Source organism: Chiloscyllium punctatum, chromosome 26, assembly GCF_047496795.1.
Source record: "Chiloscyllium punctatum isolate Juve2018m chromosome 26, sChiPun1.3, whole genome shotgun sequence".
NCBI lineage: Eukaryota > Metazoa > Chordata > Chondrichthyes > Orectolobiformes > Hemiscylliidae > Chiloscyllium > Chiloscyllium punctatum.
The window spans coordinates 40,032,913-40,046,601 of NC_092764.1; the positions used below are offsets into that span (position 1 = coordinate 40,032,913).

Sequence of the window (13,689 nt, forward strand, 5' to 3'; positions counted from 1 at the left end):
ATTTGGTTCCAAGGTTTCCACGTGACACATTGTAAATAATAAAACCTTGCCTGGTCCACTTACAAGGCAGTGTTTTTTTGCGCATTTTTAAAACATGCTATCTCTGTCTCATTTTTGTTACAATATCTAGACTGCAGAAAAGGACTTTGAAAATGATGAATGAAGATGTGCGACTGGACCTTTTGGAACATGATCTAGATTCCAATTACATTTCAATTCTCCGGGTCCACCGGTTTCCTCCCACAGTCCAAAGATGTGCAGGTCAGGTGAATTGACCATGCTAAATTGCCCATAGTGTTAGGTGCATTAGTCAGAGGGAAATGGGTCTGGGTGCGTTATTCTGCGGAGAGTCGGTGTGGACTTGTTGGGCCGAAGGACCTGTTTCCACACTGTAGGGAATCTAATTTAATCTAATCTAAATCGATGTGAGGTACTCAGTTGAGCACTTGACACCAAACGTGGATAGTAACCAGCAAAAATAAAATGGAAATTGATATAACAATTGTAGGTTCAGGCCTAGAATGCAATAGAGTGCACAAGCAATTGGTGTACACCAGTTTTTGCTCATGGACTAACCTTGCATTCAAACCAGAAGTCATCCAATCCCAATGAAACCTATAAGTGGGGAAGTTTAATTTAATAACATTTCCCAAGGCACTTCACAACATTCTCCTAATCAGATCTCCCAGGACCAAATTTAAGTGGACTGGTCAAAGAAAAAGGTTTCATGGAGCATCTTAAAGGAGAAAAGAGACGCAAGGAGATGGAGAGATTCAGCTATGTGTAGATGCTCGGCATTTGAAGGCTCAGCCAATGAGAAACCAAACCCTCCAACATTCTAGATGCCAGAATTAACGGAGTGCCAATACCTGATGTTTGAGAGGCTGGTGAGAGTACTGAATTAGAAGTGCTACCTGACTTGGAATCAAGTCAGCAAACAGAGGAACATTAAGTCTCCGACACCCAAGTACACAAAAAGCAGAGCTTCCGATAGTCTCAAGCTAAAAGAGGGATAGAATGTGGTCTTAATGCTGAAAGAACTGAAATTACTTTGGATCTTGTGGTTGGTGCAGGTTTGAGCACTTTCAAAAGGGAATTAGATTAGCATCTTAAAGGAATGTAATTGTGGGCTAAAGGGAATGCTGGGCAATGAAACATCTGCTACATTGCACTTTGAAAGCTGGCATTGAGTCAAAGTGCCAAATGCACTCCTTTAGAGCTGTAACCAATGACTCTGTGGTTAAAGGCCCTTTATGTTACTTTCAGTTCAGCTTTGATTAGATTAGATTAGATTACTTACAGTGTGGAAACAACAGGCCCTTCGGCCCAACAAGTCTACACCGACCCTCCAAAGAACAACCCACCCAGACCCATTCCCCTACACCTAACACTAGGGGCAATTTAGCATGGCCAATTCACCTAACCTGCACATCCTTTGGACTGTGGCAGGAAACCGGAGCACCCAGAGGAATCCCACGCAGACACGGGGAGAATGTCTGTGTGGAGTTTGCACAGTCACCCGAGACTGGAATTGAACCTGGGACCCTGGTGCTGTGAGGCAGCAGTGCTAACCATTGAGCCACCATGCCTTGGTTTTGGCGAAGGTGGCAAAACAGAATGAGTGGTGAGGGCAGGGTGGATTCTCAAAAATCTCAAGCTAGATGTTCGTTCTGGTGTAAATCCCAATTCCATTTTTAAAAATCAAAATGCCTTTTGTCCTGGACGAAAAATTATTAGGCATTTCTCAGCAACAGTTGTCAACTCCCTTCCTACTGATCATTCTCCTTGCAAAGAGATAGTAAACAAACACACTTGCATTTCCATAGCCTACAATAATGCATCCTGTCACAAATTTTGTGGGACAGTACTTGCCTGCTTCAGAACGCTCTCTCCTGTAGTCCCAGACCCAATGTTCACCTGTTTGTGTCACTATATCAAAATGTCAGGTTGCTTCACGAAAACCTAGTCACATGATTCTACATGTAACACCTACAACCTACCTGCATTCTCTAGCATCTTCCTCTGTATCCTGAGCTTCAAAAACGTTAGAGGCAAAATTAGCTTTATATTTAAGCTTAATCAACACCTTCATAAAATGCAAAATGCAGTTTGACCTGAAAATATTAGGAACATGGCAAATAATACTGTACAATAAAATTATAATGCACATCAATAACCCTGATAACATTGTAACAAAAATGCAATGGATATCATCTGACGATAACATTAATAACATGAATGAAACTTTAAAGTTTAGAAGTTAATATATATTAGATTCTCAGTGAATGAAATGAAAAGCTGGCAACTGCACTTCTTTCTCAAAACAGCAGATATTCTCACATGCTGAGCCGCAGGTCCCAGTACAACAATGCAACTCATCATTACTGGAAACCAAGTGGCATCACAAACAATGGGAAACATTTGGTATCACTGACCTCGTTTCACAAGTTAAAATCAAAACGCGTAAAGAAATTTTACAACATCAGTCTAAGTAAAACGTTGCCACCATTATCTAAGCATCGAATAAATTACCTATAAATTTCATCCTGCATCTCTTCCTGCTGTTCCAGCTCATCAAGCCTGGCCCACAACTCCTCCTCAGTTAAGAAGCTTGATTTGCAGTCACCACCACCATCACCACCCTCCAACTCTGACACAAAAACCTCTTTTGGTTTGGGGTTTTCTTTAGGTTTATGTGCTCTTCTCTGTTTACCTGTAATTTTGATTTTAAAATTCATTATCAAAATTAAAATTCAAGTGACAAGTATTTACTTAAACACAAAATGCTTCTTCATCTAAAATCCATCAACTTCTTTTTAAGCACCATAAATGATTCAATAATTTAATGTTGCACAGACGTTGAAACCACATTTATAACAAATAATAATCATTCAACAAAGGAAAATTCACAATCTTGTACTCAGTTCTAAAATTATTTGAACAGATGGTGATAATCAATGATTCAACAAAAATATATTGGTGCAGATAATCTGATTACCATTCAATCTCTGCAGTATAGACTGGAGTTGAATGTAGGGACCAAGCAGAAACCTAATGCAGCTGATTCAAATGGAATTGTTTCGAGAAACTGAAAACTGATTGGCAATTCCAGAGTATGGAATCCTCCTCAGAAATGCCCCAAGAGCCAGAAATGACAAAAGGTTCTGTCTTAAGTTTAATTGCCATGAAAAGCTAGAGGATTAAAAACCCACTCCTGGGTAGATATTAAACTGAATTCCCAATTTACCACAGACTCCCTCAACTACATTCTCCCCATCCTATTCTCAACACCCCCACATCCCACTAGATAGCTGCTGCCCCCCAACCTGATCCTAAATGCCACCTCGTCCAGTCACCATCCCAGCCTCCAACGCACTGGACCTGATGACGAGTCTCAAATTTCCAGACCATTGTAGAGCTATCAAAATACACACGAAACTATTCAATAGGGTAATTTAAAGAGCGTATAAATCCTGATGTAACTGTGAATTAAAATTAAAGGAAGCAAACATTAATTAGATCTGGTCAGTTGTAAGGTTATTTTCTCCTTTGACTCAAATGCCCAATATTTTCACCATTTTCATATAAGGAACAAAGTGGAGAGAGTCAATACATCTTTATTGAATATTATTTGTGACTTATGGCTTTAAGACATAACCTGATGTAATACAACATTTTTGAAAAAAAAAAGCTACAAATCTTGAGAACAACATTATGGTCCAGAGACAAGGCAGCAAAATGGTGGGGTGGGATGGGGGGGAACTGCACCAAGTGGATTAAGAGTAGAAAAATCAAATGTGGAACTGCTCCACTTTTTAAAAACAAAGGAAATCATCATTCAGTTCATGCTGTCCAAACATGGGATTGTGGCCATTCTCAATTTAATTCAAGTACAAGATTGAAAATAAAATGCTTCGCTCCCTCACTTCAACAGCATTTGGAGTTGCAGTTATTGGAGCTTCAATGCAAAACAAATGACAGAAACAGAAGTACCTTCTGAATTTAAATCGTCAGTTTCTCTCTCTTCATTCTGAATTTCCTCACGTATTTCTACAAAACCTTCATTTGCCTAATTAGAAAAGAATGTAGCATATAAATTTCAGTTTGATTTGTATCCAAAGATTTCAGGAAAATAAATAATTGCACAGAAGATTAATTGCAGTCCATTTATGTACATTTTCCTTCAGTGGCGCCAAGCTGCAAAGAAAGTCTTTTTAAAAAAAATACATGTACCTCTCAACCTAAGGCATAATTTTATGTGGTAGCCTTTAGTCTCATAAGATGTCAGCTTGCTGTGCTGTGTTAAGCTTTACTTGATGTGGCTCAGTAGTCCCATTCTGGCATGATGATCTCCATTTCATTTGCTGAAAAGGCAACAGACTGAGAAGAATCACAATGTGCTGGCCTGTATTTTCTCCAGGCTCTCTTCTCAGCTAGGTGAGGTTTTAATTCCTGCTTGCCTCTTCCAACGTCCTTCCAAAACATTAGTCTCAAAGTCAGAGCCAGTCTCCTAGTTTTCAGTGTCAACACCTGCCATTTTCAAATTTCACTTAGCATGACATTGCAAGGGACAAAACATCAGTGCATCATTACATGGAGGCACAACTAAGGGGGAAGGCTATGACAAGGAGAGATTCCTCAGAAAGGAGACACTTGCATCTGACTCGCTTTTTTTTAAAAAAACATTGCTGCTAGCCAGTACTGCAAGCTGAAAATGAGAATTGGTATTAATTGCAAAAGGACAAGTCGATCACAAATTCTAACTTACAAAAAAGATGTGACTCGTAATAGTCAAAATTTCATATTTCAATGATGTTGGATATACCAGTCTCTAAACAAAAGAAGAAATATTTGGCACATGATTCAGACAGGTTATATGCTTTTACATAAAACAAAACTTGATGTGAGTATCAGTTCAAAAGATATAACAAGAATAATGCTTTCATTTCTAGATCAAAAATTATGTACTTTTCTCTTGCCTTCAACTTATAATTTGAAGAGGTTAATTAAAATTCAGAATTTAGCAACACTAGTTTCTGAAATAGTTATCCTTAAGAGATTGACAACTACAATTCACTACATAATTGTATTAATAGTCAAAATTCATTTGGAAAGTTATACTTCAGAGTTTGAACTAAGTGAAAACTTCAAATGACATGCGAAAATAAACATTTATTGGCAATGTCTTGAATTAAAGCAATTAGGTCACATAAGAAAATAAAATTCAAGCCTTCTGAAACATCATTGAATGAAGGGGTTCACGACACATACTTTGTACAGTTCCATTCAGAATATGTATTAATTTTTGCAGCTTTTGAAATATTCATTTTTAGATTTCATCATCCATCATAAATGTAATCCCTTCATTGATAACATTAGAAAGAATAATGTGCATTTTTCAAGAACTATTTCAATCAAAATTATTATTATTTGTTCATTTGTGTATTTTTCAACACAGAACTTTGCAGAGTATTCGTAAAAGAAACCAAAGAAAAGTCAATACACATACATTTTTAATCCCATTATTTAGATTCTGTTATTCTAGGTCTTAGCCTCAAATTTGTTCCCTTCTTGTTTTGTTTTCGGATTCAGAATCTTTTCATTTGTCTTTAAATGTTCACATTTATGATCCACTAATCCAAAAAGTCTATTAATCCTAACAGTTACAAGTTTCGCAAAGTCACTTGTTGACCATAAAAGTGTTTGCAAGGTAAGTCTCTTTGATTCTTTGCATAATTTTAAATATTTGATGTCCAAGAAGAAACAGATCTCCACTCGAGTCAAAGCCCTTGCATAGCTAGCCGCCAAGAGATAAATTTCATGTGAAGTTTTTATTTTTCAATTTGAAAATCTCAAATTACTTGTAATAATTATTGGCATTTTGATGACTAAATATGGTCTTGAAGATGCTTCACTTGTTTAGGAGCACAGGAACAAATTTTCCCCAATCAGAACTTCATTCACAAAAATAGCCGATTAATTTCACAGTAGCGCTCAAGTCAGCCAAGAGACTGATACATGAATCTATTTATTTTCCATCTTGTTCTAAACAAGCTGTAACTTGCTTCCATATTTCAGAGGTGTCAACAATCCTGTTGAAAGCATCTTACAATGCAGAATATAGAAACAACATGTACGGTTAATTGGACCTAAACAAAAATTGCCAAAACATCACATACCAATTTCTCCATTTCAGTGAACTCGACCCTGGATTCAAAGTTCTTCATAACTTTATGAAGATCATCCAATGCTTTTTGTACATCTGTACATAAAAGAATGGATTCATTGCTTATTATTCAAAGAAGAAAACTAGCATTTTATACAATCTCTAAGATTGGTTTTAAAACTAATTTACAAGGTACTTTATGTGGAGCAATATGTAAAATTTCAATCAAGTAATGATATTGAGGTTTAAATGTCAGCATATCATAAAGTTAGCAGCTCCAAGATTTATACATATGCCACTTGCTAATTAAATAAAATTGCACAGAACTTACAACACAGAAATGGGCCATTTGTTCAATCTAATCTTTGTGGTCCACTCAAGCCTCCTCCCAGTCCACTTAATCAATTCTATCAGAAATTTTGACCCACTTCTCAAGATTTGACTTCAATTGAAATGCATCCAATTCCATTTACCTATTCTTTTCACGTTAGTAGATATCACATTCTTTTTCCGGGGTGGGGTTGGGGGTTTAAATAATCTTCATCTTGAATTTACTGAATTTAATAGTGACAGTAATATATTCTTAACATCTCTAGTTCCACAAAAATAAACAGTTAGAGGCAGAGGCTTCAACTGAAGCTATTAGGCTACATAAGACATAAATAAAGTATTTTATTAGGCCCTACATAGTTTCAAAAAAACTTCATCAGTCACCAGAGTCATAGGCTGCACCATCTTTCCAAATGAGCAAAACCTCTCAGTCATCTCCCTGCAAACCTTTTCTATAATATGGAAACCCAAAATGAATACTACACCATGCAGTTTTAACACTGTTCTACACAAGCTCAACATAAATTCACTGTTTTTCTGTTCTAGTCTTCTGGAAATAGCTTTAATATATAATATGGATTTATTAATCTATTACTTGCCAATTATAAGTTGCAGGAGAACAGCAGCCCACGAGGAGTTTATAAATAATACTTCTACACAGATTAAGCTTCATTTACAACCACATTAACTTGTAGACAAGATTTCATAAACATACTAATTTCCAACAGTAAATTACGTACAGAGGCCACTTTCATCTATGTCTAGCATTTTTAATAACAGGAGAATCTTTAGTTGACTAACTTTTTGAAGAAGATCTAATGCTAATAAAGCCTATTTAAAACAGACCAGTGCTAAATCTTAAGAAATGTAGTCCATTCAGTCACTCAAGTCTATCCTCATAAGCAATCGCACTGTGGCTGATGTGTTCCTCAACTTATTCATCTTTCTTCTATTAATCCATCTTGAAAATTTCGTGTTAACTATAAGCCACTGTCTTTTATTGACAGCATTCCACGTTTCCACTACTTTACTAAAAGGGGCTTCCTCCTAATTTTGTTCTTACATGTCCTACTCTAGACACTTAGTTCTTCCAGTCTGAAGTAACCCAGAGAAAACCATTTGTGTCTGTTTCTATTCAAGTGCATCTTATCTTCATTTTAAATACTTCTATTAGATTACACTATTTCCTTCTAAACTTAAAAGAACACAACGTAAATTCAGAGTCCTGGTATAATTCAGGTGTGTGTTCTAGCCCTGCCAAATACAATACGTTTCCTGATGTTTTGTACCTAATCTCAGAACTGCTTGAGATTTGAATTCTAACCTGCTTGATATGAAGACTAACATCCTATCAGCCTTTGACTACTTTTTCTATATGTGCTTCCAATTTTAAACACATCACCTCCAGCTTAACAGCAAAACATTTACTGTCCATTCCTAGTTACCTTGGAAGGATAGCGGTATCCTGCTTCTTGAACCACTGTGGACCACCCACAGTGCTGTTTGACTGGGAGATTGAGAATTTGAACCCAGCAACAAAGATGGAACAACAATAATTGTTCAAGTCTGAGTTAGTGTGTGAGATGCTGTTGAAAAAGCTTTGCTGAGTTACGACTGCACGTACATAATACGTTTCACTCAAACACAGAAGATAGCAACAAGCCATTCAATGACTCGAACAAACTCAACAACTTAACATGTTCATGACTGATCATTGAGCTCAATAATCCTGCCCTCCCCCATATCCCTTGACCCATTTAGTCATAACAGCGTTATTCACCACCTTCTTGAATGCATGATGTTTTGGCCTCAACCACTTTCTGCAGCAGTGAATTCCACAGGCTCACCACTTAGTAAAGACATTTCTCCTGATATGTCCTAAAAGCTCTATCCCTTACCCTTAAACTATGACCCCTGGTTCTGGACTGCACTCCCCCCCCCCCCCCCCCCCCAAGAGCGATATCCTTCTTGCAGCTAATGTGCCTAATTTTATTAGAATTTGAAGTTTCTATCAGATCCTCCCCTTGTTTTCCTGATCTCCAATGAATACAATCGTAACTGACTCAAATCTCTTCATATATGTCAGTCTTGTCATTCCAGGAATCAATGTGGTAAACCTTCACTGCACTCCCCCAATAGTAAGAGCATCCTTCCTCAGATAAGGAATGAAACTGCACATAAAACCCTAGATGAGGCCTCACCAATGGCCTGTATATATGCAGCAAGACATTCTTGCTCCTATACTCACATTCTCCTGCTACAAAGGCTCACAAACAGTTGCCGTCTTTACTGCTTGATGCACCCATGCGCTTATTTTGTGACTAGTACACAAGGAACACAGATCTTGTAGAACATTTCCCCCCCTCCCAGCTAAATAATAATCTGCCTTCCTATTTTTGCTACCGAAGTGGAAACCTCACATTTATCAATATTACTCTTCATCTGCCATGCACTACCCACTCAGTCAGCCTGTTCAAATCACTCTGCATCCTCCTCACAGCTCACCCTTCCACCCATCTTTATGTGCCAATGTTGATATATTGCATTTAGGTCTCTTATCTAAATCATTAATATATATTGTGATTTGTTGGTGTCCTACTCGCCATCCCAGTGGTTACTGGTTACTGCCTGCCATTCACAAAAAGACCCATTTATTCCTACTGTTTCCGGTCTGCTAAACAATTTTCTCTCCATCTCAATACACTAACCCTAATCTCATGTTTTAATTTTACACATAATCTTGTGTGGGACTTAATTTCTAAATCACAATAAGTCACATTGACTGGCTCTACCGATCAACTCTATTAGTTAAATCCTCAAAAGAATTCTAACAGATCTGTCAAGCATCATTTCCCTTTTCTAAATCCATGCTGGCTGTGTTTGTTTCTATCTGTTTCCTAAGTGGTCTGCTATAAAATTCTTGATAACAGACTATCATCATCCCCACTACTGATGTCAGACTCACTGGTCTACAATTTCCTGTTTTCTCTCTACCATTTTAAACATTGGGGTTACATTAGCTACCCTCCAATATGTACGAACTGTTCCAAAGTCTGAAGAATCTTGAAAGATGACCACAAACGTATTATGTCTAAGGGCCACTCCCTTAAGGATTCTTGGATGTACACTATCAGGCCCTGGGGATTTACCAGCCTTCGTACGTCATTTGGGTCCCTCTTTGTGAAATTAGAAGCAAAGTATGAATTTAGGTCATTAGCCATTTCTTTGTTCCCTATTGTAAATTTCTCAGTTTCTGATTGTAATTAGTTTTGTACTTGTTGTCATTAATTTTCACCCATATTTTTCTCTTCACATACCTATAGAAACTTTTACTGTCAGTTCTTATGTTTCCCACAAGCTTACTCTCAAACTCTATTTTCCCTTCCTTAATCAATCCCTTGGTCCTCCTTTGCTGACTTCTAAACTGTTTCCAATCTTACAGTCAATTGTTTTTTTCTTCTTGGCAACTTGTATGCATTCTTTTTTGGCATTTTATACTATCACTAACTCATCTCATAAGCTATGGTTTGGCCACCACTCTCTTTGCACTCTTGCATCAGACAGAAAAAAAGAGCTATTTTTGTAGTTCACTCATTCACCCTTTGAATGTTTGCCATTGTCTATCCACTTCCTTTCAACATTTCCCAATCCAGAGCTAATTCATACCATCATATAGTTTCCTTTAAGATTCATAACCCTAGTCTCAGAGTCAGCTACCTCACTCTCAAACTTGATGGATAATTCCATCGTGTTATGGTCACTCTCAACTTCATTATCAATTATTCCTTACACATTATTTAATACCCAGTCTATGACGGCTTGGTCTTTTGTTGGGTCCCCACTATATTGGTCCAGAAAACCATCCCATATACAGTCTAGGGATTGCTCCTGTACAGTATTGTGACTAATTTGATTTGTTTAAGCTATAGGCAGACTAAAGTCACCCATAATTACATGTGATCTTTAAGCACATATATCACTGATTTCTTGTTTAATGTTCTTCCCAACATCACCGTGACAGCTTAGTGACCTATATACCACTCCCACTAACATTTTTTGCCCCTTGTTTTTTCTTAATTCAACCCACACGGATTCTACCTGGTTTGAACTAATAGTTTTGATCAGTTTTGTGTTTATATCCTCTAGTTATGCAACTGCACTGCACTGCCATTTCTTTATCTATTCTTCTAAAATACTGAAACCCCAGATATCCAATTCCCATCCTTGATTACCCTGAAGACATGTATCTTTAATCCCAACTAAGTCATATCTATTGACAGAATTAATTCATCCACTATTTCAAGCTCAGGCACAAAGCTTTAAGTCTTACTTTTTTTTAAAAAACAAAACATTCCTTGTCCTTCCCACTATATATGTTTTCACTGTGGCCTCATTTGACTCCTCTGTCTATCACTTTTCTTTTCCCATTTCAGTATTTTGTTCTTAACCTTAATTCTCTCTCCTCTAACTCCTTACATTGGTTCCCATCCCCTGTCAATATAGCTTTAAAGCCTCTGCATCCACTTGAGCAAAAATTCCCCATAACCTACCCAGTGCAACATCGAGGGCCGAAGGGCCTGTACTGCGCTGTATTCTTCTATGTTCTATGTAACCTACCCAGTTTATGCTGGCCCCACTTCCCCCAGACCCAGTCCCAATGTGGCAGAAGTCTTAAATCTTCCTCCTCAAACTCTCAAAGCCACATATTCATCCAATATACCTTGCTTTTTCTACTAATCCACTACTTTTTAATGTTCTATTTTTCAGCATGCTTCTTAGCTCTCTATATTCTGCCTCTAGGACCTCATCTATTTTTATACTTATGTTGTTGGTACCAATGTATACCACGACAACTGTCCTTTCAGGGTGCCCTGCAGCTGTATAGAGACACCCTTGACCCGAGCACTAAGGATTCTGGATTAGTGGTGCTGGAAGAGCACAGCAGTTCAGGCAGCATCCGAGGAGCACTAAAATCGATGTTTCGGGCAAAAGCCCTTCATCAGGAATAAAGGATCTGGTTTCCAGCATCTGCAGTCATTGTTTTTAACCTAGCACTAAGGAGGCAACATACCATCACGGAGTCTCGTTTGCGGTCACAGAAACATCTGTCAACTCCCCTAACAACTGAATCTCCTAGGAACATTGCATTTCGCATTTTTTTGCACTTCTACTGGGCAGAAGAGCCAACCCTAGTGCCATGAATTTGGCTGCTGCTGTTTTCTCAAAAGGCCATTCCCCTCAATAGTATGTAAAGCGATATATCGGTTTTCAGAGGAATGGTCACAGGAGATACCTGCACTCCTGGCCCAGTGCTCTTACTCTGCCTGGTGGTCACCCATTCCCTGTCTGCCTCTAGAGTCTAAGCTTACTATGCTTTCAACTTTGTAAATGCTTCAGGGTTGCCCCAGCTCCAAAACCCGGGTTTCCAGGAGCTGCAGCTGCAGACATTTCCTGCATACACTGGTGCCAGACATAAGGACACACCAATCTTTGAGCTCTCCTGCCGTAACATCCCTTTAAATTAAAACTTTTGGAAGATGCTTAATATCAAATAGCAATTTCTCTAGGGCCTCTCTTTACAGTCCTTGATAGTTGAGAATACATCCCTTAGAAAGTATACATGACAAACACATTACACACTAGAAGTGATAAAAATTATGAATATTTACCTGAACTTATCTACTACTTACCACTCAGCTCTTTCCCTTGGAGCCTCTACTCCTGCAGAAGGGTAAGACAATTTGGATTTTTTTTGTGATGTCACACATTGTTTTTTTTTCCCCCAACAAGCAGGACACTGCCCATGCTGCTTCACTGTGGCACTGACCACAAGGGCACTCTTCCCAGCCCTCTTAGTGCATAGATGGTGGATGGGTATCAATCAACTGTCCAGTTTTGTTATGTACGATGGCAACCTTGCAGTTGTACCAATCCAGACAAGTAAAGAATATTCCATTGCTCTCCTGACTTGTTCCTTGTATGCAATGAGACCATTTTGGAGAGTCAGGTGGTGAGTTACTTGTTGCTGAATGGCCAATCTCAGATCTGTTCTCGCTGTGATGGTGTGTTTGCACATAGCTAGTCCAGTTGATTTGTTACTGATTCAGCAATAATATTGCCACCGAATGTCATCAGGCAATGTTTTGACCTTCATTGCAAGAGGTTATTCTCTGGCATTTCTGTGGTATTTACCATTCATCAGCTCAAGCCTCTAGGACCTTTCTACCTGTTCTCTGCCAAGATATTAAATGACCTCATGTGTTTTTGTACAGTAAAATCTTCCTTAGTGACCTGGTTTGACACAGTCACCTTGATAAATTGTTATGATCTCTCTACCTTAATTAGGTTCGACAGTTTTGGATTATTTATTACTTTGGTCAGATCCTCGGTATGTGACTCTTATACCAAAGATGTTATTCCAGTCAGTTAGCTTGGCTCCAGCACCACCTTATTTTTCATTTTTTGTAATTATCTCCCTGCCTCATTTAATCAGATTACTAGTTATCCCTTCGCTTGTTATTCAGCTGTTGACACTTTACTCACACTGTCTAACACTCTTGGTCACCTGCAGAGACTTATTATTCGATACTCAACTCACACCAGCTGTATGATCTTTTGATATCTCAGCCCTTGATCTCTGTCTGTAAATTGTGCGTGTGTGCGCGCGCTCTTCTCTCACTTCACCTGACAAATAAACCTGTTGGACAATAACCTGGTGTCATGTGACTTCTGACAAAGTACTTGTAAACATTGATCACAGGTGAGTGAGCAGTTTTATAATCCTGTTCAGGTTTATTACTGTTTGCAAAGAAATCTAAACACTTAATCAACCAACAGAACTGGCTACAAGATTTCATATTTTTAAATAAAACATGTAGTTCAAAAAATATGTTTGATGGGATGTTGGTGTCAGACAAAGCTACCATTTGCTGCCCATCAACAACTGCCCTTAAACCGATTAGCTTTCTTGGATGTTTCAGAGGGCAGTTAAAAGTCAACAACATTGCTGTGGATCTGAAATCACACACAAGCTGAGACAGATAAGCATTGGAAAGTTATTAATGTCCTAATGGACATAAATGAACCAATTGAGTTTTTATCTGAAATGTAACAAATAATCAAGGCCAACAGCATAAAATGGGAAATCACCTTCAAATTGGAAAATTGAAAATGCAGCATTACGACTGCATAAT

At 38.1% G+C, this 13,689-nt stretch overlaps 1 protein-coding gene across 1 annotated transcript in view; it reads right to left on the reverse strand.

Moving 5' to 3' along the window:
• Positions 1 to 13,689, reverse strand: part of uri1 (URI1 prefoldin like chaperone) — a 44,723-nt gene that overhangs the window by 15,129 nt on the left and 15,905 nt on the right. Inside the window, exons 5-7 of the mRNA XM_072596191.1 lie at positions 6,180 to 6,262; positions 3,994 to 4,069; positions 2,533 to 2,713 (exon numbers count right to left, since the gene is read on the reverse strand). Coding sequence (XP_072452292.1) covers positions 2,533 to 2,713; positions 3,994 to 4,069; positions 6,180 to 6,262 — 340 coding nt within the window. The remainder of the gene's footprint in view (positions 1 to 2,532; positions 2,714 to 3,993; positions 4,070 to 6,179; positions 6,263 to 13,689) is intronic.